Raw genomic sequence first — 25,675 nt, forward strand, 5'->3', positions numbered from 1 at the left:
GTATAATTTAAAAATTTAGGATAAAATTCATAATTTTAAGGTAATATTCATAATTTTAGGTATAATTCAAAATGTAAGGTAGAATTAATGTAAAAAGTATGCATATGCATTTCAAAAGCTTCCGCGGGGACACCCCCTTCTGCACCCACACCTTCACTGTTTCAGAGCAGGCCAAAATTTGCCCCCCCCCCCTATTAAAAATTCCCCCATATTAAAAATCTTCTGGAGCCTCTGCTCTATCATGATATACATTGACATGATATATCATATTGGTATAATTACAGTTATTACTAAGTTATTCAAGGCCTGCATAATAGAGCAAACATTATTTTCTATAGATAGGTCTTCCATGTATAGGCTATATTTTTTGAATTATTTGTTTTCCGGGCCTGTTTTGTTTGTACTAGAATTTATTATACGTTTTTAATCGCAGTTAGGCCTAATATATCTAGGCCTATACGTTTAAAAAATTAAGCAGGGAAATTATACATACCTTATTGAAGAAGTAAAACAACTTCGGTAGCCTACTATTTAAAAAGTGAATTCGCGGACTCTGGTCAGTCAACACGAATTCAATGTTGCTGAATTCAGTGAAGATTGCGTGTGTAGCACGGGGTTTACACTATGAGCCATTGGGTTAATCTCAGGCCCGGATCTCAGGAAGTTCATTTTTGCTGTCTCCATGTAGGGACTACATGAGTTCGATATCAAAATGTAGATATTGTAAACTTTGAGCTCATCACATTTTTTCTTGTTCCCATGCGCACAAGTGGAGCATTTAATCGCGTGAAATTCCCGCCTAAATAAAATTGATATTAAATGAAAATTCCCTTTATGAAGACAGTGTTGTTCGTATGTATAGGCTTTTAAAGACGGTGTATTTAGGCACAAAAGAAATGTATTTGACATTTTCTCAGTGAGACTGGGGTAAATCTGTCCAAAAAAGGGGGTCATTCAGTGAGACTGGGAAAAATTTAAAGAGTATTGGCCATTGCTCATTGAAATTAATTTAGTATATGTACAATATAAGTGTGGTCGTTCAAAAGGTCATGAAAGTTTATACAGGGGTCACATTCAAAAATTGCTCTTATCTTGTTGAAAACTACACGAAACTACTCCCCTACATGTAGTTAAAAGATTTCAGAAATTCAGATTTGTGCGCATCGAAAGCTATAACTGAACCAATATTGCACAATATTTCTGATACTTAAAATGATTCTCCAGCACTATTACTGTCTTATTGCATTCAAGTGGTGTGTGCAGCTGAGAGAGGGGACCAGAAATTTATTTCAAAATTTCAGATGAAATTATTCTGTGTGAGACTAGTAACTGACACAATCAAATAATTACCAGGCAGAGTTACATTAAAATAATCTTTAATTTTCCATCGTCCATTTTCATAAATTCCATTTAGCTAGTAATTACTACCTGTATTATTAATAATATTTACTATTTCTTAAAAAAATATGAAGTAACTTCATATACAAGTTTGATTTGTGTGTATTTCTTCAAACTTTCTTCAGTCTTTGTTTAATTCATTTAGATCTTGATTTAACTAAAAGAGATCTTCAACTTTAACTTCAGTAGAAATATACTTTTTATTTTATTATGTTTCCCCATCCCTCACGAACAAACCTGGGTAAACAAACAAACATACTTTTATTCATTATTCAACAGGTTGAATGTCGGACATTTGTATATTTATGAATCTGTTGAAACCCTCAATTTGTATCGTGAAACCTATCATAAAATATAATTATATTAATATAACATTACATAAATTGTCTATTTTCATATCTAAGTTTCTACAATGTGATGAAGATACAAATTGACCACTATGTCATTGAATAAGTCTTTTTTTTATATATAATAATCCGTTTATAGACATGCAATCAAATTAATTGGCCAGTATCAGCCAAAACTTTTTTACCTTCATTTTGAGTTTTTGCATGATGGAAAGTGTAAATAAGTTGTTCAACTTCTGAATTTTGTTTCTTTTTAAGATTGAAGTTCATCCACAAGAGGAATGGTAACAAAATTAAATTGAGGTTGCTGACCAATATTATCATAGGCCACAATACCAGACCAATAATTAATAAATTATAGACCAATGCACCATTCTACTGTTTCCTTATGTTATTTAATTACTGTATTGTTTACTCATTAATTTGTTCCCAAAAGGGGAGTCAATCCCCTTGTTTTCCTTCCTTTTATATATCTGACCAAGTGGTCACTATCAACTTGTCTCTAAACTTTAGATCCTTTAGCTGATGACTCCAGTTTCTTGTAATCCCAGTTGACCATCAGTCCATCTGCTCCGGTAGAGGTCAGCTTGACCACTGCTTCCTTGGCACCAGTGTGGATGGACAGCTGACTGTAGAAGAAGATAACACAATCAAACAGTAGCCGTTATTATTTAATAGGCTTAAATTTGTAGGGTTTTCTTTTTTATACATATAAAATGACAGATTTTGAATATTATATCCATAATGCACCTTGCATATTTGATTTTGATATACATTTGTATTTCATTTTATTGGTCATTATTAAGCAATCAAATTGGAGTGTTTACAACAACTCAGTAACTTCAACTTCAGTGGCAGGTAAATAGAGGGCAGTATGGCACTTTCACCTGAAAATCTAAAATTGTGCAAAAATGTGCCATGGGCCGTTTTTATACTGAGACACTCAATTTTGCAATTCTTGAAAATAATCCTGGTATGTATGAGGCACAGTTGTTAGACTTCTTTGAAAGGATTTGTTTGTGTGCGGTTAATGTATTATTTTATATCTTTTATAGGAAGGATTTAAGTTCTTGTTTTACAGGTCTGTAGTCTTGGTCTTAACATCATGGTTAGCCATTATAGTTTCATTGGCTTTGGTTCCTATTTCAATAGGCCTTCCTTACGTATTGTAACTGCATAGGGAGATTCACTAAGTTCATACCTGTCTTAATGTTTAAGATTGTAGGTATTAGCTAAGTGAGATATATTGTGTATGTCAAGATTTGTCTTTAACAGTTTCTTACGTGATAGAGTTCTGATGTGTAGATGACTTCTGGGTGTCTTGTTCAGTAGTAGCTTTACTATCTAGCTGCTTGAATTTAGCCATAGCAGATAGTTTGCCAGTTTTAGCTTTTGCTTCCACAGCCAGCTTGCCACCCAAAGTAGGTTTCCCTGTCCCGTCAACGGTGTACATGTAGAGTTCACAATCATGACCCTGAAGATTTATGAAGAAAAAATTATTTTTTAGAAGAGACAAAATAATGCACAGCAAATAAAACAATTTTCGGCAAAATAGAGACACTGTCAACACACATATCACTCCTGAATATTAGGCATAACTCTAACCCTAAATCTATAGCACTAAGTTACCCCAACTTAAGCCCTAGTGCTCCAGGAGTGCTATGTGTTGATGAAATCTCAATTTTGCTTTATTATCAACGGTATGAAAAGATGTATATTTGAGATTAACACTTCAGTGACTTCCCTTGTAACAGCTTGCATAATACAGCCTGTCTCAAAGAAAAATTGAGCAAGTGAAAAGCGCCCTCTTTTGCAATTAGAAAGTGCTGTTGTGACATGATGCTTACATCACCGTTAAGGGCGCAGTCTTAGTTTTCAAATGTTGTTTGTTCTGTTCAATTTGCTTGTATTAATCTCGAGATATGTTTAGTTAACAACGAAGGGGTAAAATCACTTTTACTAGGGAAGAGGGCTGTCCATGTAAATCAATCATAGCATCAAGTTTAATTATCAAGAGTTCCTTCGTAAAATGAAAAGAATGCATCGATTACACAACAATACAAAATTATTTGACACCCTGTTCGTCAAAATCGAGCAAGAATAATTGACCAAGATATGCACCTTCAAACCCTCAAACCCCACAATCAAAAGTATTTTCATCACTAATGACATTTAAGGAGATAATTTTAAAGCATACTTACACCCACGACAAGACTAGTAGGTCCAGCCCATACACAGTTGAGGAAAGGAAGCAAGTTGGTTTTGATGGTCTGTACCACTCCAACATCAGCGCTGGTATTAACAATGTTAACGGTACTGTCATGACCTACCCAGGCTAAACGGTTTCCAGAGGCATCAAAGCATACGCTATGAACCCAACCACCTGATGGATAGTAAATTGGTATGAAAATGTTTCTTTAATTCATCATTGTTGCCATCATTATCATCATCATCATCATTATAATAAATATTGTCATCATCATCAATGCCGTTGTCATCCTCCCCCGCATCCTCGTCCTCCACCTCCTCGATTGTCTATCACCATCGTGATTGTTATCATGGTTGTCATTATCATTGTTGTCATCAACATCGTTATCATCATCATCATCATCCTCACCTCATTATCGCCATCATCATCATTGTCATCGTCATCATCATCATCATCATCATCATCATCATCATCATCATCATCATCATCATCATCATCTTGGCCTTCCATTATCCTCCTCCTCCTCCTCCTCCTCATCATCATCGTCATCGTCGTCGTCGCCGTCGTCGTCATCACCATCATCATCATCATCATCATCATCATCACCAATTTCCTCCTCCCCAGAGAGTACATTATATAGTTTTAGGACCTACCTCCACCACCATATTCCTGCATCACGTTACCAAATGTCATCTTGGCTCCCCAGGGAGTGCTGCTTGGCTTATCCTCGATATCTTTGATGTAACCAGAGAAGACCCTGAAAAAAAAATTTCTTTATTAATTCGAACGATTTGACAAGAGTTAAGTAAATAAAAATCAAATACATGAAGATTTAAAAAAGAATTACAAAAGCACACATTATATAATTTCGTATCTACATACCTTGCCTTGAAGTCGGTTGATCCAGCAGCAAACAAGACGTTATTGGGATGCCAATCAATGCTGGTCACAGTAGAACGGATTGGTTTCTTCACATGCTTGCTAACCCACCTAAAACAAAACGACAAACAGATGGGACGTGATCGACCATCTTATTCGGTGTTATTGTGTGGGTGGTGTTGTTTGTTTGTTTTATTTATTTATTAAGGGGGTGGCATATTTTAAAAATTATAGGCATATACATGTATAACTGTATAATGGGCAGAGTATCAAGCAGTTGAGAACATGGATTTTTTGATTTTTTTATCTTATTTTTATGGATTCAAATGGTTGAATGTTCTCAGCAAAGCTAAGTATCTTTACCAAAATCTGAATGGTGCTCACGATTGATTCATGTGGTTATTTATTAATTTAAAAAAAAAAAAAACATTATATAATGTTCAATTCTAGACTTGGACAATACCAACAGGTATCATACCAATACACATTTATTTTAGGCTATTTTTAAGATATATCACATTATCAATTTTTTCTGCTTTGATTGTAGTAATTTCTATTCTATAAACTGTACATTTGTGTGCAAATTGAGGGCGCTATTTATATATATTTTAAATTCAAATTAGCCAAATAATATGACTTATTCTTTGAATTTCATGATAAAAAGTTGTTTGAAAAGCTAAATGGTGCTCACGGTTTTTTGATGTGGTAATTTTTCTGACAAAAAACATTATATAATGTTCAATTCAACAGGTATCACACCAATACACATTATATTTTAAGCTATTTTTAAGATGTTTGTTTCTTTATCATATTATTAATTTTTTCTGCCTTTTTGTAGTAATTTTTATTCTATAAACTGTACTTTTGTGTGGAAATTGAGGGCGCTATTTATCTATATATTAAATTCAAATTAGCCAAATAATATGACTTATTCTTTGGCTTGCATTTCAAGATAAAAAGTTGTTTGAAAATCTCCTTGCCATTTGTTAGTATTTTTTCGGATGTTTTAATACCATTATATAAGTGTCTACCGTTTGTAAAGATGCTAACAAAATTTAAGATAAATAGCGCCATCTTTGTTCAACTTGACTTAAAAATGACACATTTTTACATTACATCAAACAATCGTGCCAAGTAAAAACTCGCTGTTCAATAAGTAAAGTATGCTGGGCATTTTAACGTCGGTATTTCATAACGTCAGCAAAATCTAAAGAGATTCCTTACACACTTCAATAAATATTAAGAAAACAGAGGAGGGTAAGAAATCTCTAATACTAGATAAAATAGACCCATAATACAAGAAGACAAAACAAAACATCGTAAGGAACGTGTCATCTCATAACCAAATTGCCTACCCAGAATCGGCGCGGCTCTTGATCAACTTTTTATCTTCAGAATCGGTGAAATACCGTATGCCGTGTTGGCCTTTTAGAACGAAGTACTCGGTTGTGCCGGGTGTGGTAAGACTACGCCATTTACCACTGTCAACAAAAGCTACACTATGCATTTTAATGCGAAATTGTGTAGAGCTGTTACCTTACCTTAGAGCTGTTACCTTACCTTAGAAAGTGATTACAATAAATATGTATATTAATGATTTACTTCGTCATTTAAAAGAAATATACAAAATGATTTACCAGTCGTGCTCTTCGTCAAAGTGGCAAACGCAAATGAGACGAGCTCCGGTACCAACTGCAAACTTGTTCTCTGCAAAATAAAGTTTTAATCAACAACCAATCGATTACTTCAATCGATCAGTTAATCTATAAAATCATCAATCAATCTATCTATCTATATTGTATGTAACATATCTACGTTATTTAATCTATTGCCATTCTATTTCCAGTAATGTTTAAGTTCTAACTAATGTTTAATGACGTAAAATCGATAACATATTTCTACCAGATATTATACGTAACATATTATCGAATTTACGTCATCAAACATTCGTTAGAACTTAAACATTACTGGAAATAGAATGGCAATAGATTAAATAACGTAGATATGTTACAAACAATATTGTACGTCTAATACTCGGAGTCTGCATACTGCTTTACCAATCAAAATTCTTTGGTTCTTGGCTCCAAACTTTAGGGGTTTACCGCCACATTTTCCCAGAAATGTTGACCCATTTTTACACACGAGGCCCAGATTTTTGGCTACATTTAACACAATTTCATTGACATATGGTTCCCATGCAGTTTAGGTGAAATTTGGTACTTTTGTCAAAAATTTTGTAAAAAATACCAAGTTTTATACCAAATTGAGCCAGGCCCGAAAATGGGACACATACTTGCGGCACGACCCGTGTGGTCCGATCCTACAGTATAGCGGCGTCATATGAATTGGGGTGGGGGGACGAGCCTGATTGGGGTTTTCAATTCAGTGGGATTTTCAAACCACCATCCCCTTCGCTTTGACTATGATGACGCTACGCCACTGACAGCGTCAGCGAACTATCTGATGTTCGGCACCCGGACGGACGTGGATTTGGAGCCATCCTATTCCGAGGGATCGAGGGGCATCTTACCTTCAGGAGACCATTTGACACAGGTGGCAGCTCGGTTGATACGTAGAATTACCAGGGTTGGTTTCCATTCGTTGTTTCCATTCAAAGTCCACACATGAGCGTTACGATCCTGTAAAACATGATCGTATATAAATTAATGGCTTCATCAAACTTACTTCTGAATATAAGCATGATGAGACGGCGATTATTTTACAAAGCTGATGTATTGGAAGTTTTGGACTGATAGGTCTTTTAAGTTTTACCGAATTTTGGCCCTAGTACGGTGTAATGAAATTAGAAAAGATTTTATTTAGGTTTACCCATGACCCACATGAGAACTCGGGTAGCTGGTCCTGCTTGGGTGACTGGTTTATCAAAGCCATAATGTACGATCTTAGGCCTACAATATGAACTTATTTTCAAACCTGATTTTGGGGCATATTTGTAGTGCTATACACAATCACACATATCCCAACTTTGGTTCAGCCAAATTCATTGTGTTTTAAGGACAACAGAGCAAGTATTGATTAAAGTCATCTTTTAGCACCTTTAAAAAGGGTAAAATCAAATCTTACCGATCCACAAGTGACGATGATATTTCGCTTTGGAGCCCAATCAATGCTGGTGACGCGCTGAGTGTGCTGGTTCAAGATGAAGAAAAAAAGCGATGGATGGAAAGTTAACAAAAATGTTGGTTTCAGGTTTCAATTTCATGCTTTATACGTTTTTGCAATGACCATTAGAAAGGGATGATTCATAATAACATGGAAACAAAAAAAATAATTTTTGTTTTCATGTTATTATGAAAAAATAAAAGAATAAAAATAAAAGAAGTACGGTAGCATAACCGAGAAAGTTCAAATTATTAATCTTAAATGTATGTAGTATAATTATATAAATCCGTTAGGTTTTGATCTTATTTTGTTGTTCTTACCTCGCTGAGAGTTTTCTTTTTTCTCATATTCAGATCCCTTTCCCTTAGAATAAATGTGTACTTCATGGTCGTTGAGAGACACGGCTACCTCTGCGGGTAAAGGATGAAGAGTCGCCATTGAAGTAAAAGTATTTAGTCCCAAACATGGGAGCACACAAGGATTACATCAATACCGTAGACTTCCATCTACAAGCATATATGCCTCTAAATGACTGCTGTTTTTTTTAACGAAATACACGAAAGGTAGACACCCTCCACAAAATATAGTTGCTCAAACTCCAAGATTTTGTGGAGGGTGTCTGCCTTTCATCTCTTTCGTAAAAACAACAACAAAACAAAACACTCTTTTAGATGAGTGTAGATGGAATCTATGTTATCATGTTGGCAGAGGATACAGGGTTCGGCTACTGGGCCTGACATCAAGAATTGTATGCTGGATGAAGCATTTCATGATTTGGAGAGCCATGTTTATGGAGTCCGACTATATAATAATCGCCATTAGCAAGCAAGCCAAGCAAGCCAAGCAAGCAATTCAGAGGTCTCATTACTTTTTGCCGATTCCAGAACGAACCAATCGTTAAAATAACCGATTGAACTATTTGCTGGGCCGGGGTCTATTTGTATGTCAAATATTTTAAGCGTCAGATTTATTCCTTTGTCAAAATAAAAATTATCAATGTAAAAACACTTTCTTCCTTCTGTTTCTTATATTTTTATATTGTTTTTGGAAACTTGTTAAATTTATGTCAACATTATCACTGATTAGATATCAAATGTCATAATAAGGGTGAGAATTCAACCTTAAACGATGACATTGGCCGACAACGATTGTTTTTTCAAAATAAGAGAATTTTGCAAGTGCATTAAGGGATCTGGAATGAGCGTTCTGAGCGTTTCAACAGTAGTTTTGTGGGACATGAGAGCACATCAGACATATCGAATTGCATTCTGAATACGAAGAATGTCTTTCTGATATCAAATAATTTTCATTTTTGAAATTCACGATATAATACAAATTTTATGACAAATTATTAAAATTTGATATTTTTCACATTTTGATATAGAACAGTCCTCGAAGTAAATTTTGTAAATCTAATGATATATTCTTAAAGTGTATGTAGCTGGGAGGAAAGCCGACGATCAATTGAAAATTTTGACCTTTCATATTGAAGATATGGATTATTTTCCCAAAAAGACCTAATTGTTTTTGGTGTTTTGGGAAAAAAATCCATATCTTCAATACGAAAGGTCAAAATTTTCAATTGATCGTCGGCTTTTCATCCCACCTACATACACTTTAAGTATAAATTATCAGATTTATAAAGTTTACTTCGAGTACTGTTAAATATCAAAAATATCAATTTTAATCATTTGCCATAAAATGTGTATTACATTGCGAATTTCAAAAAATCAAAATTATTTGATATCAGAAGGACATTCTTCGTATTCAGAATACAATTCGATATGTCTGATGTGCTCTAACATGTCTAATGTCCCACAATAAATACTGCCAACTTCATACCCCATCCCTTAAGTTCATGCACTTAAAAGCCATGAAAAGAGCGAGCGTGATGTTTTCTTGTGTTTCTTCGTCATTCTGTGTTCTTATTCTTTTTCATCGTCTTCTCCTCGTTCTTCTTCCTTTTCTTCAACCAAACTTGCTGTTTTTTTCTTGGCGATCAATGATAAAAGCGTTTTGTTTAAAGTATTTGTTTCACATGAAAAAGTTTATTGTTCATGTTCAATAAACTTTCTTCAAAACAAAGAGAAAATGCGCAGTAAAATTATTGTTGCCAGTAACTTTATACTGTTACGATGGCAATTTTATAATATAAAACCGTTGTAAGTAGAACCTAGAAAGGGTTCTTGAGCTGTCCTGTATTTATGTAGAACCGTTAAATAAGTTATAAGAACCGAAAAGGTGTGTTCTGAAAAAGCTATACAATGAGCAATTTTAGACCTGAAAAAGGGCTTCCGCATGACCGGAAAGAACTATTCTGGAGCTGAGAACTCTTTTCTCTTGATGGAGTACATAGGCCTAGGCCTACAGGTCAGCCAAGAACCTGTTTTTCTAAGAGTGTATAAACTAAAATCATGCATACTTACGGCTTCTGTCTTTATTCCAGGCGTGGCAAGAGACAGGATCGATACCGAAGCTAAACTTATCTGCCGCCATGATTGAGTTGATCTGAAATTGTCAGAAATAATATAATCTAGAACTCGAGGATTTAATCCTTACAACTTGTTTTTGACGTCTTCACTGCTTTTAGAATTTTAACATTATTAACTCCCCATATACCCATAAAATGTACTTGGCTATAATTATGTTCCAAAGCCAGGTTGGCCCATTGTCCTTTTTAAGGCTCTTCTTGTTAGTGAGGTTATCGTGCCATTCATGGAAGAAAGATCATAAGATTGTGTCTTTCGGGATTGGTATAAATCTTCTATGGTAAACAAATATCACCTGATGACAATTTAAGTTTAAATTTGGGTTCCCATCTATTGCACAGTCCCTTAAAGGAGGATTTCGTGATCATAGCATCCTCTTTTTATGACATTTTTCAGTACATATCCACGAAAAAAGGCTATTCCCAAAATGTCAGTTGATTCCGATTTTGTGTTTGCGAGTTATGCATGATTATGTGCATGTATTACACTGCTTCAGAGGCCACTGTTGTAATTTCGTTCTGGTATACCAGAACGAAATTCAAATTTGGCAATATTTTTGCTAAACGAATTAATCTGCAAGACTTTTTTGGTACATAAAGATTATGTAGCCAGAGGTATTCAGTGGTATAAAAATCTCAACTTTTATTGAGAAAAGTGGGGGGATGAGGCTGTGGATCACGAAATGCCCTTTTAAGTTGCAATGCACAAGGCATGCTTTATGAGCTATATACAAACAACTGAGCCAGTTATTTCCGCGTGTGGTTTATAATTCTTTTAATTTCCCCCGTTGTTTCCGGGTTATGCGTGTATAATACAGAGTATAATAAAATATTTTATTAATTTATATAGTGTTTTTGTGCGAAGACAAACTCTATCATGAATTCATGATACTTGTACTTGACAGGCCATATAGGCAGGCCTATATGAAGAAAGCTATTATTAAGTTCTCTTCAAGGTCTGCATTAGTTTACATAATAATATAAAGCAAATATTTTCTATAAATAGGTCTTCCACATGCATTTATTTATTATATTATTTTACTCATTATTTGTTTGTTGTTTTAGGAACAGGTCTAATTCAACACAATCCATAATAATTTATAGTAACTGACTATTTGGTACCATCAGTTTAGCATTTCTGTTATAGGCAAATGCATAACACTATATATAGCCTACACAAACAGTTTTACACTGTAATCATACTGTAATGTATTAGGCCAAATAAAAAAAAATAAACATGTTTCACGTCCCCTCCCGCTTCCTTTTTTGAGGTTTTCTCAAATAAATTTTTATTTTTGAAATTCAGTTATAACTTTTCAAAAAATATGTCTAGGAAGTTGGGATGCTTTCTATAGCCTTGTTAAGATACAAGAAACATTTTAGGAAGGTTTTGTGATCATTAGAGGGGTGTAACTCTCAGAACAACAAATAAAAAAGGGCCTCCTCCTTTTTCCAGGCATTATTGTATGTACGGATTGTACGCTAAAACAGCTCTAAGTATGGGTATTGACACCAATTTTGCGATAAAAATAGAAAATAAAAAGCCCCTCTTCCTCCTTTTTTTTCGAAAACCCGGACGTGAAACATGTTTTATTTTTTACTTAGCCTTATATACAGTATACTTCCGCCTCCAGAAAAAGGCGTGTACACACTAACCTGTTTTGTTTTAGAAGAATTTCTTATACGTTTTTAATAGCAGTTAATATAGTGTCATAATGTTAAAAATGAAATATGGAAATTCTACATACCTTTAAATAAAACAACTTTCAATGGAATTTAAAAGTGAATTCGCGGACTCTGGTCAGTCAACACGAATTCAATGTTGATGAATTCAATGAAGATTTTGTGTGTAGCACGGAAAAGGAAGTTTCAATATTGCTGTCAACGCAGCAGAGTTAGGAAAGTGAAAAGTTCACCTCGTCCCACAAAGCACTGCAAGAAATACCGCGTAGCCATTGAAGCAGGTATAGTAGAGACACGAGTTTGGTACACGGCCCAACGAGTGTGATAAGTACACATAACAACTTGAACTTGAAGAATATCCAAACATCGGGGGGTACTTTTCCAACGGGGTCTTCAAATCGAGCTGCCGAACCCTAATTAACCATTTCTAAAGTTAACTTTACATGATACCGCTAGAATGTGCATCATGAACATATAATGAACCACTTGTCTTGAATCACTGAAATTTCAGTGAAGTAATTGGATTCCTTGCCCCTATAATTATAACTTTTGTTACCAGTGTGTAGTTATTTTTGAGAAAAATGCAAAAATAAGTCACACAATTTATCAGGGGGTGTAGTACCACCTTAACGCTTAGAGCACTTCCATAATGCCTCAAATCCCGGGCAAATACCACCTGAAATTGCACTTTAATATCAACATGATCAAGTGGGCATTGACGAAATAAAGATAATGCATTGTGGGATACGATTAATTCAGTGTGGAGTCAGTCAGAGGTGAAATCTTTTCGACCTTCCTACGTTATCAGCAAAAACTCACTGTTCCGTGGAAAAGTTTAAAGCGTAGGTTTGTTTATTTGGCCTCTTGGTTGCTGGAGCGAAAAAAGTGTTTTTGACGGCACGGTAATTGAATTCCTTTTAATTTGAAATAGTCATTACAATTAATTAAAAAACCATGATCTGCTAACTTTATACTTTCAAGTTCGACCTGCACTTTCTGTATAATTGTCTCTGCTTTATATGGTGAGCAGTATAATATAAGTATAAACTACTAAAGGGTGATGATAGGAGGTTGAGAGCTAGACTTCTCAAAACAAATGCATTCGATAAAATGATCGAAGATTACTTGCCAAATGGATGGGAATTAGCTCTTGCCAAATGGATTGTATAAAAAAGCTTAAAAAGCACTAAAAGTTTGTTAGAACATAGGGGTGGTGCAATAATTGTTTATAGTATTGCATGTGGTGAACTGAATCATATGGGGGGGGGGGGCATTTTTGATAAGACAAATAATTGGCAACGACGAATGTGGGGGGGGGAGCTTTGTGGCACGTCAAAAGGGGGAAGGGGAGCACGATTTTTAGCAGAGATATTGTCAATATTTGGGTAAGGGGGAATAGCGTCGAAAAGGGGCCAAGATTTTTTGGCACGTCGAAAGGGTCCAAAAATTTTGGCACAGTCAAAAGAGGAGCTATGTTATTTTTGGCAGACAATTTTTAGAATAAATCTTAACAAAAATCGCGTCGGCCCCTTACGCGGCGTGCCAAAGTGTCTTTGAACTTAGACATGCCAGATCTTTGGAAACACATTATTTAAAACCTTAAATTATCTAACCATATAAGCCATATAACTAAGCATATGGTCGAATCCAACGAAAAGTGTACACGGCATGTTTAGGGCCATAACTTAAAAGTATTAATCAATTGGCATTCGTTTTTGTATTGTGTTTATTCGCCTTGATCATACGCTTCGCGCCATATATAATAAGACCCCTTCTGTGAAAAACTTAGACACAGAGACCCCAAAACATGCAATGTTAACCCATTTTTTCAAAATATTTCTTAAAGTATTTTAAAAAACATCTAAATCAGTTATGAAAAGAAGTCATTGGATTGAATCTAAATTGATTTCCTGAAAGGTGTGTATTCAAAGATTGCCTGTTCAATTTTTCACATATTTGTACATAATTATGAATTTTTGTGATAATTTTTTGAGTGGTATTTTTTTACATTACCTACGAATACAATTTTTCATAGCACTAGATATATCTTTAAAAATGGAAATCATTATAAATGCGCAATTAATACAAGCTTTGATATGTCCAATACTGAAATGCATTGCATTCGGACATCTTTATTATTGTGTTTAGCTGCCAGAAATTCTAAATGGCACAAAGGTAGGTTTGGTAAAAAATATGCATTACCTCCGAATACATGTTAAAAGCTGTGTCATTTCCACAAAGTGAGAGAATAGTAAACAATAGTTAAGCAATAGGTGCAGGGTAATACACTCTTTATTTCTACCAAGTTTCAATAGCCTGCGTTTAAATATTTCTGAGATGTCAACAATAAAAGCAAGTATTCGTAGGTAAATTTCGGTAACCGAATGTTACCTACGAATACAATTTGACATCATGACAGTATTGTGAAACACCGCCATTCATGCCAATGCCCATATTGGTACATAACGAAGGCCTGTATGTTTGCTATCAAATCATATGTCAAATTATGAAAGTTGCGAATTCACATACATGCCCACCATGCAAAAAGTGGATACGGCTTAATTGTTGAAAAATATGTACTGAAATAGACGACGGTCTGCTCATTTGAAAGAAAAATCAGATTCAAAGAAGATTAGAAGGGATAAATACTTGGATTTGTCAACTGTCATGTGTGCTTCATTTTAAATGTTTACCGACCTTCTGGTTTCTGAGTAATTTGTGTCCAAATTGATTTATTCGAAGGTAACTTTTGACGTTTTCGCTAAGGTTACCTACGAATACCATGGAAAAACGACTGTTCTCATTGTCTCGTGATCTAGACAACACAGTGATGGACCCTGGTATAAAGCTAATTGTAGTTGCCCTCAAACGAAAGGCCACAAGACGTAACTGACTCCAAGATGGACTTCGCAAGTCTGCAATAACGGTTTTAAGCGATTTGTGTGTAATTAAGCAATTTAAAGTCACTTTAGTGCCTTTGTTTCTTACTTCAATCCTCTTTCAACCGCTGTGAACCGACATGATTAATACATGATAGGGTCTAAAGTATCAATAAACGCACATAAAGAAAATAATACATTCAAAGTGCTTTATAAAATGAAGTTTTGATTGCGATATCCACCAAAAGTCTAATTCTTACCTACAAATACTGAAATGTTACTTACGAATACAGCATAATACATGACATGTGTAATGAAGCAGGGATGCAAATTGTGCGGGAGCGGGGAGCACCGCTCGTAGGAAATGACAGTCAAAATTGAGGAAATAATGTCTTTGAGAAAAAAGAAAAAGAGGAAAAAAGAGGGAGGGAGAAGAAAAGAAAAGAGGAGAGGAAGAGGGAAAAAGAGGAAAGAAAAAGAAGAGTGAGATACAAGATGACATAGAGGAAAGCAGATTTCAGCAAAAGATAACAAGTTAATTGGGGGAGGGCTGTGAGGCAGTGAAGCAACTGAATTGAAGAGAGGCCATCTTTAAAAGACACTGGTTGTGCAAAATTGGGAAGAATTGACATGATTGTTCAAGAAATTTAAACAGCAAAAAAGAGGCAGGTGTTGGTTTTGACAATTTGGCATGGAAATGGGTTATAACGCATATTAGGAAATTTGCAATTCATCGCCAGAGGAGGTTTTCAATGTAATAACAGGAAAAAAAGAAGTTGGTGAAGGCAGGTAATATCTGAGGAAATTTATAGAGAGGCGGCAATGAGGACTTTCGGGGAACAAAAGTAATGAAGGAATTCAATGTATCAATACTAATGCAAGTGAGGAGAGGACGAAAATGGAAAATATTGAGGAAATTTAAAAAGAACCATAAAGCACTGTACTACCGGTCGATCCTTCATGTAATTATTTCGTGTAAGCTAATCCTAACCCTAACCCTAGTCATAACCCTAAACTAACCCTAACCCTAATTTCGGGTATAATTAAATGAAGGAGTAACCGAACTCCCTCTGACAAAAAATAAAAGAGGAAATGGGGGGAGGAAAAGAAAGGGGGGAAAGGAGGTTATGTCTCACCAAAATAGACCCCAAACTAGTGTAAAATACCAACTTTTTGCGCGCTACGCGCGCACATTATCTTCATAAAGTCTGATTTGGAAGCTCGAAGACTTAACATATAGAATCACTCTAAATATACACGCTATGATACCATTCTCATCTTTTGAAGTGCAGAATAAAGCTATTTTATGTCTTGTATGATTGAGGAAATCTTGAGCCTAAAAACCTTGCTCCTGAGGAAGAAATCACAATTTGCACCCCTGGTAATGAAGTGTCCCTACCAATGGAAATTAATTGTCAAAAACTTTAAGCGGTACCCCAGGACACTATTATTACCCATATACGGATTCATTCAACAATTATTTATTATGTAAAATTGCTGATTAACTACTTGTATATCGAAATGAAGTGGTCAAAATCTTGCTAAAAGCATCAAAAATTTTTGATCTAAGGTAATAGCATTTATTCATTTGGACGTACCATCTGAAAGAGATCTAAAACTACCATTTTATTAATTCATTACCATAATAGCAAAATTTAAACCTCTAAACTCAATATAGATATTGTCAAATCGCTCATGTTACCTACGAATACCCGGGTTTCTTCACCTTTTCATTGTATAAAGCGTTAGGTGTATGCGTATAATTCCTAATATTCTTGAAAACATATATCCTACTCGTTCTTATACAATGTGTAAATTGATTCATACTCATTTGATAAATAAAATACAGAAACTGACCTAAACTTCATTTTCAAAAAATAAACTAGCATAAATTGACTAAGATCATATTGATCGCGTTATAAAAATAAAAACAAATATTATCTGGTTGAGCTAGCATTTTCCTAACACCCTGTGGTCTACATTACACGAAAAAAGCGTTAATGGGAATATTCCATTTGTTTTAGGTTGATTAGTATTGCGATAGTGAAAGCATCCTAGTGGTATTCGTAGGTAACATTGGGTTTTGATATCACATTTACTATCACACGTCCTGGATTTATTTTTCAAGATTAGTAATGGCACTTTTGGTTCCTATAAGGCCAATATGTCATCAAATAAAATACAGAAACTGACCTAAACTTCATTTTCAAAAATAAACTAGCATAAATTGACTAAGATCATATTGATCGCGTTATAAAAATAAAAACAAATATTTTCTGGTTGAGCTAGCATTTTTCTGACACCCTGTGGTCTACATTACACGAAAAAAGCGTTAATGGGAATATTCCATTTGTTTTAGGTTGATTAGTATTGCGATAGTGAAAGCATCCTAGTGGTATTCGTAGGTAACATTGGGTTTTGATATCACATTTACTATCACACGTCCTGGATTTATTTTTCAAGATTAGTAATGGCACTTTTGGTTCCTATAAGGCCAATATGTCATCAATCAATGGGCAAAAGGAAAAAATTGTGGAGACATTTTTATTTCGGACTTTTATTTTTGGCCCGTGGACACTTTTGGTTGGATTCGACCATATGTGCATATTAAACGAGTTGCTTGGACAAGAACGAATTTATAGGGTAGTTTGTTAAACTTTTTATTTTTTCTTTTGATTTGTAAAATAAAAGAGAAAATACCTGTAACACAGATATTTGTAAATTAAAAGTACAAAAAATGAAAAAGTTTAACAAACTACCCTAAAAATTCGTTCTTGTCCGAATACCTCGTTAAGGTAATACACTATTTTAAAGTGTTGCGATTTGGTAGTTCACAACATCTTGCGAATGGTAATGAGCTTTGGCAAAAATTGCATTGCTCATTTCCTTGCGAACGTGTAGAAGAATTCAAATATCACAGAAATAATTTTATAGGTCCTGTGGTTCTTGAGTTATGTTGTAAAGAGGGCTGAAACAACAACACTTTTGTAAAATGTACATAACTCATTAACAACAATAAATTAAGCAAGTTTTCAAATTATATAATTTGTAGAATGAACTTTTGCAAAACATCAAGGTGTTATTTGTCAATAATTTATTGATCTAGAGAATGAAAATCGATTTTTTTTTGTTGCTTCGACCAACAACACCTCGTCTCCCCTTAATATGCACATTAGGCCTATGCTTATGAATTTTTACGGTGATATGGTTAGATAATTTAATATGCACATATGCTTTTATACGAATTTTTGGTGTCAGGACGTTTCGCCCCACACCAGTACATACCACTACCAGTTCGCCCCAATACACGTACATACCACGACCAGTTCGCCCCAATACACGTACATACCACGACAAGTTCGCCCCAATTGACTCACTGTGTAAACTGTAAAGTGCCGTGAATGCAGTGCATGCGGTCATATGGCCAATCAATACAACTTCCAATTGTTTGCATTTATATTCATGTAGGCCTATTATGGAATAATCAATACGACCTATTCATATAATAATAATTAATACGGTATTATAGTAAAAATTATAGTATTATTATTATTTTCTTATGATAACAATAAAAATAACTATCATTTTAATATTATTAATAGTACTAGTATATATTAATCATATCTTAATTATTATTATATTATTGAATCACTTTACATTGTGTTGTTTAATTTTTTTATTTACTGTAGGCCTATGTCTTTGTAAACAAATTTGACGGTGTTCTATGAATCTTATGCCATTAAAATGTATTTATGTATTTTATGAATTTGTCATGTTTTTACAATCCATTCACGTTCGTAACTAATACAATTTGTATTTTCAGTAGACAGTATGCAGTGCTGTTTTTAAATAAATGTTGAGTATTTGTAACAATTTGGCTGGTGATATATATAAACGTGTAATGCTATGAATTTGTTTAGAAACCCATGTGATTCAGCCCCGAGATTCAGTTGAGCTGACTATGTTTGTTATGAAAACATTTTATTTTTGATCATGTACTTTTCCATCCATATGGGTTTTTGTTACTTATCTATTTTATCGAGTATGTTTTTACGACCCCGAGAATTACGGGCCGTGTTTTGAAATGTGACGTAGGCCTATATTGGGAGGCACGCGAAGAAGAAAAAGTTGGGATTTTGTTTGCAAAACTGATTAAAGCCCAGTAGGCCTATTTATACGATTTCGGTCAAATTTTAATTTGGTTATCCTTTGGCAAAATATTATTAGTAACGAGCTCCTTTACCCACATCCAAAGACCCGTCCTTCTTTGTTTCACGCAAAAGGCAAATTTTTCTTTTTATACCATTTTGTGGGAAAAGTCCTATATGTTCAGATCTGCAGGCAGCCAAAAGATTTAATGGTGTCTTGCAGTGCATGCAGCATGCGTTTGAACGTACATTGATTTCTGACGTTGTAGGCATACTAAACCTTTTAAAAACAACTATTTTTATACACCCCTCCACCCCAAGTTACACAACGCACACCTTCATGAACAGTATTGAACAGAATAAAAGAATTGAGCGCGGAATTGGAAAATGTTACCGTTGCGCGCATAAATCCGAATGTGTTTTCTTTCCGCTATAATTCGAAATGGAAAATATTTCCCATTTAATTCTTTTACAACATAATATAGGCTAAAGCCACGATTTCTCCGTGTTACGAAATTAAAATTCCGTGTTACAAATTGGACGATTTCCGTGATTTTCCGTTTTCCAATAATTATAAAGCACTGAAAATTGAAAACAAACATGTTTTATAAGTGTATTTTGTATTACCCTTTACTGTAGTAGGCCTAGAATTAATGCTAAAATGGGTTGTTTAATGGTTGATTACTGCCAAATAATCACTTTTCTTTGTTTTATTTTGCATATCAACACAACAGTTAGACATTTTTAATACACAGTTTTTTACAATTTTGTGGCATTTTCAAATTTACGTGGGCAAACCCCGATTTCCGTGAATTTTTCCGTTTTTCCGTATCACGGAGAAATCGTGGCTTTAATATAGGCCTAATACAATATTTCACACAAGAGATATTCAATTTATTTATTCTCTGAGAACAAACTTTTTCTTCTTCAATTTTGTTTTTACTAAAAAAAAAAAAAAAAAAGGGCGATAGCCTATTTAATGTTTAAAAATGTCAAAGCTTACATTGAACTCTGCCAAATTAATTATGTTTTTAAGATATTGGAGCTACCATGGGTAAAAAATCCAATTAATGGCACAATTTTGTGTAACGTGTGTAGGGGCTGTGCAATAATTATGAGCCCCCTGGGGTAAAATTTCCAAACGGCTCACCAAAACGGCTCGGCCCGCCAAAAATCGCTTGCCCCCCCTCTCGGCTCGCCAAAATTCTTTACCCCCCCTTGAACATGTCAAATTTTGGGATCCCAAATTGGAAACCTTAAATGGTCTAGATGTATGTTGACAGGCTCCGGGATGGAGTTAAGTATATTACAGTCCCTGGGGAATTCCGTATTCAGACGTTTACTGAAGTATTCCTCCCAGCATTTCATTACTGCCTCTGGGGCTGTTTTCAGTGAACCATGTTTGTCTTTGGCTGCAGTTTGAACTTTGGTTTTATCACCTGCTAGCTTTGTGACTTTTTTGAAGAGATCATGGCTTATGTTCTTTGCATGGGCTTCTTCCATTTCTTGAACGTCTTTTTCAAGAAGTTTTCTTTTCCACTGCTTCACTTGATCAATCATATTTTTGTATTTCCCACAAGGTGAAGTCCATGTTACCTTTCTACAGGCTTTATGCTGGAAGTGGGTGTTACAGACTGTCAACTTGTGGAGCATGCAGAATTCCAACAGTTTCTCCCCTCTACTGTTGATCTTACCAATACCATACTTGCCCATTGCGGGGGTCTAAGCTTTACTGTCAGAGCCTATTTTGGCGTTGAAATCCCCCATCAAGATAAGTTTCTCCTTCTTATTGACTTTCTGAAGGTGATGCTGTAGCCCATCATAAAATTCATCACTCTCTGATTTGTATATAATTGACAGTTATTTCATCATGCCGATAGATTTTGCTACTGTGCAGCAGTGCGCTGCAATGCGCCGGTGCTCCTTTGTTAAAAGGGAAATCCCTGATTGGACACAGTCAAAGAGCAATCCAATTTTATCATTATTATGTTTTGGATCCAATATTTTCACACATCAAGCACCCAGATTTGGAAGTAATACGAAGTGGTCCTTTGTTACCAAAAATAAATAGATGTTTGAATTGGTGAATTGGCGCAATGGTACCTTCGTTGCATATTTTAGTATGAATTCAATAAAATAAATACCGTAACCACTCGATGAACAATTAAGACAGGTAATACTCGACTGACAAATTACATTGATTAACATTTTGAGCAAGTTTGAATGGGGTGAAACTGAGTTCGTCTTACTTTCAGAAAATCTAGAAAATTAAATTAGAGGAATTCATTATTTGCGGTCATGGGTATTTCGGGGGCAAAATTGTGATATAAAATTGGATCGATTGAGCCCATTGGTCGAGCATGGTACCAAGATTTTCAAACGCCGCGGCGTTTACTCAGAGCAGCAATTTTGCGTATTCGGCACTCTGTCGTGTTCATAACGATATAATCATGATATTCCGGGAATAATTATGCCAGCTTATGTATTAGCGTATGATATAAATCAATAAAATAAGGCCGACATTTGTATTAACATCATCGAGTTAAAACATCCCGCCTTAAAATTGTTGGCATATTGAGAGGATTAGGACACATCGTACAATGTAAGATGTCCCGTGGTGTTTAAATCAATCATAATTAGTCTGTGATTGACAGGCAAGTTGCAGAAATTAAGAACAAAATGAATCATGATAACTGTCAATTACAATGTACAATATATCTGAAACATTATAAAATTATGATTATATAATTAAAATAATAGCATTTCAATTAAAGATATATAATAATAAGTTATTGTAAAGAGTTGTAACGCCATATCAAGCTATATGAGGATGAATATATAATTATCTGAGACTAATATTTAAAAATTGTTATATCTATATCTTTGATTATTTTAGAACATCACAGTTTAGAATGACCAGAAAACTTTCCTGACAGTTGTTACTATAATAATATTTGGCAAAGAATAACCAAATTAAAATTTGACAGAAATCGTATTAATACTGGGCTTTAATCAGTTTTGCAAACAAAATCATTGCATTTTTCTTCTTTGTGGCACTACCTCCGGGTCTTAATCAAATTGAGAGCATACTAGCCTACTTGTCAAGCAATCGATCGTACATCAGTGTGTAAGGCACACGGCCGCGGGCCCGGGGACTTGTCAAGCAAGGTACGCCGTCGGTGTGTTCTGGCACTTTTGCGTGCTTTGGTCACGGTACCATTGATTGAACCAGGATTGAACACATATCACACCGGCGTTTTCGCGGAAGTGGCAGCAAATATCCGCCGCTTACACGCGGTGCAAAAAGCGGGCAAAAGTCAGTGCACAGCCCGGGTGCACAGCACGGAACCCACAAAACATCTCAAAGCTGCTGCTGGCGTTTGTTTTGCTAGTTGTACGCAAAATTGCCAAATATATTTTTTTCAGTCCTTTTAATAGTTTCATTATGTCAAAGAAGATCTTCTCTGATTTAATATGTTTATAGGACTGCAAGTTTTGAAAGTTTTGAACATCTCAAACTTATTTTAACTGAGTTTGAGTCGGTAAAATAAAAATACACAAAACTCGCAAGAGTAAGAGTTTTTTGTTGTTTTTCTTTTCTTTTATATAATGTTTTGTTTTGCCATAGGCCTATATTATATAAATTATTACACTGGCGATTTATAAGTAATTTACATCATGTTTAACACTACTAGTACTATGCACGCTACGGCAACGTTATACACGGTGAGTCAATTGGGGCGAACTGGTCGTGGTATGTACGTGTATTGGGGCGAACTGGTCGTGGTATGTAATGTGTATTGGGTGAACTTTTTTGGGGCGAATAGGTTTCGGGGTGAGACGTCTCGCATTCGAATTTTTACGTGTACAAGTGCAGCGGGTAATTTTAAATAGTTGAACATTTTCCGACTGATTTACACGTCTTTTTATTAAAAAGGTACCCCAAAATTCTGTGTTAAAAATCGTTTGTTAGATCCCCTTTTGATGCGCCAACAAATACCCCTCCCCCCTTCAAAATGCTTGGCCCTCTATAGTTCATCTCCTTAAATTAAACGTTCTTTGGTTCCGCTCACGTTCCTGCTCTAGTATAATGTTGACTGGCTGAGTCTTTTTTGTGCGTTTAATTTAGCATGCTCAGGCTACCTTCCTTAAACTTTTACCGAAAAGATTGGATAGAATTAGTTGACCGTTGTATAGGCAGTCAATAAGTTCATAGAGAATTAAATAATACCCACCAAATTCAGAATACTTTCTATATATATATCACTTCTCAATATGGATGGTCATTGTATTTAAAAATATTATCCAAGAAAGTCCCAAATCATGAACATTTCCTAAGGGACCACTTTTTCATGTTAAACTGTTCAAAATGGCCCCTAAATGTCCATTTTAGAGGGTTAAGTCCACTTTTTGCATGTAAGCATGAGATCCATATTTTGGAAATTACGCGCTCCCTGTCTATTTATTATTATACTTTTTAATTGTAAGATTGTGAATATATGGGATTGCAGCTTGCCCCGGGCAGCTTGCGGCATAGAATAATGGTCAATTTGGCAAATTCTATTTAAGACCCCACTAAATTCACAAGGCGTGTACTCACCCGTGAAAAATGTTATTGTTTCAAATGGGGTGTCACTGTAAAGCGGATTATTGCAGCTACCCATTGATATGCAACACGATATGAATATGTCACAAATAATTTGAGATACAGATGCTTTCCAAACTTTTGTTGAGGAGTTTATAATAGACAGCAGGGCTGGGGGTAATACTAAACTAACAAGCCTAACAGTTATTATTACTATCTACTGAAGACAGCAATTGTGTAGTTTGTTATTGTTATATTATGATTTCATCCACACAGAGAAGTATTGGAATTAGTTTCATTTTGAATAGTCTGCCAAACGCTTAGCGATAATTAGGCTCCGTTGATACAAAAAACCTTTTTATAAAACTAGCCATCCCCCCTTTTTTTAAAATTATGACTAGCGAACTAGATTTCCTATTATGATACTCATAACAGAGTCATCTTCATTTAAATAAAATTCTGTCTTCCATATAAACTCCTCAACAAAACGTTTGGAAAGTTTTTTCAAGCATCTGTATCTCAAATTATTTGTGACATATTCATATCGTGTTGCATATCAATGGATAGCTACAATACTCTCCTTTACAATGACACCCCATTTGAAACAATAACATTTTTCACAGCTGAGTACACGCCTTGTGAATGTAGTGAGGTCTCAAACAGAATTTGCCAAATTGACCATTATTCTGTGTAGCAAGCTGCAATCCCATATCTTTACAATCCTCCATGATGACACCGCTCGCCCCACAGAGCCATGGTAGTCAACGACTACCTACAGAATACGGGAGTAGAGCCAAAATGGCCTGCCATCCGGCCAGACCTCAACCCGATTGAACACTTGTGGGACCAGCTTGATCGTGCTGTACGTGCCAGATACGCCCATATGAAACCACATTGAATGACCTGCGATGAATCCTTGTTGAAGAATGGAATGCCATCCCACAGTAACGTGTAACCAGGTCGGTGAGCAGCATGAGGAGAAGGTGCCTGACTATTGTGGCTGCCTGTGGTTTTTCCACCCGCTATTGGGGTTAGTGGCTAGCGTTGTTTGAGCACAGGATAATGGTCAATTTGGCAAATTCTGTTTGAGACCCAACTACATTCACAAGGCGTGTACTCAGCCGTAAAAAATGCCATTGTTTCAAATGGGGTGTCATTGTAAAGGGGAGTATTCAGCATCGAAGTGGTTACGTAATTCTCTTGGTTACCGGATCACGCTACTTTGGTATGCCTTCGAGTGCCATATACTTTATGTGGTGATCATTTCGATTGTGGTTCATTACTCTAGCGCGTGATCCCGTTGACATAGTAACATTACGTAACTTCGATACTGAATTGTAGCTATCTATTGATATGCAACACGATATGAATATGTCACAAATAATTTGAGATACAGATGCTTGAAAAAACTTTCCAAACTTTTGTTGAGGAGTTTAGTACCATGGGAAAATGATAATACAATAAAACGTGTGATAGGTATGAGGTTGTGGAATCGAGCTAGAGACCTGACCCTCTGTCATCTTAGAACTGTCCTCCAGCATGGCTGCCATTTGAATTGTTATACCGTTCCGGTTGGTTTATTGCATATACTATTGACCCTGTATGTATAGTTTGTTTAATTACCTACGACTATTGCAGGCATACATTTCAATGAAAAAAGGAAAACTCTGGAAAAAAAAGGAAAAGGAGCGTAAAGTATGGCAAAAATGCTCAAAAACAGGCTAAAAAGATATAAAAACGCTGAAATTTGGGGAAAAAAAAGAGGAAATTCTCATGCCTGCTATTGACCCTGTGTATAGTTTGTCTACTTTCCTCTAAGTTACCTGTACGGACTTCAATTTTCAGTTATCCAATTTATTGATATTCAGCATGTCAAACCTTAATCCTTACAACGAAAAACAAACAAAAAAGACAAAAATAATACTCAAATCAGAAA

At 35.2% G+C, this 25,675-nt stretch overlaps 1 protein-coding gene across 1 annotated transcript; it reads right to left on the reverse strand.

Moving 5' to 3' along the window:
- Window positions 1–1,511: 1,511 nt before the first annotated feature.
- On the reverse strand, window positions 1,512–12,348 carry LOC140151376 (actin-related protein 2/3 complex subunit 1A-A-like). The gene is given in 12 exon segments (XM_072173688.1): window positions 1,512–2,374; window positions 3,029–3,219; window positions 3,947–4,128; window positions 4,608–4,711; window positions 4,837–4,944; window positions 6,471–6,540; window positions 7,364–7,472; window positions 7,918–7,983; window positions 8,277–8,315; window positions 8,317–8,366; window positions 10,383–10,464; window positions 12,193–12,348. Coding segments are annotated over 11 exon segments (1,116 nt in total). The 5' UTR covers window positions 10,453–10,464; window positions 12,193–12,348; the 3' UTR covers window positions 1,512–2,247.
- Between the last annotated feature and the right edge of the window lie 13,327 nt (window positions 12,349–25,675).

Source organism: Amphiura filiformis, chromosome 4, assembly GCF_039555335.1.
Source record: "Amphiura filiformis chromosome 4, Afil_fr2py, whole genome shotgun sequence".
Lineage (NCBI taxonomy): Eukaryota > Metazoa > Echinodermata > Ophiuroidea > Amphilepidida > Amphiuridae > Amphiura > Amphiura filiformis.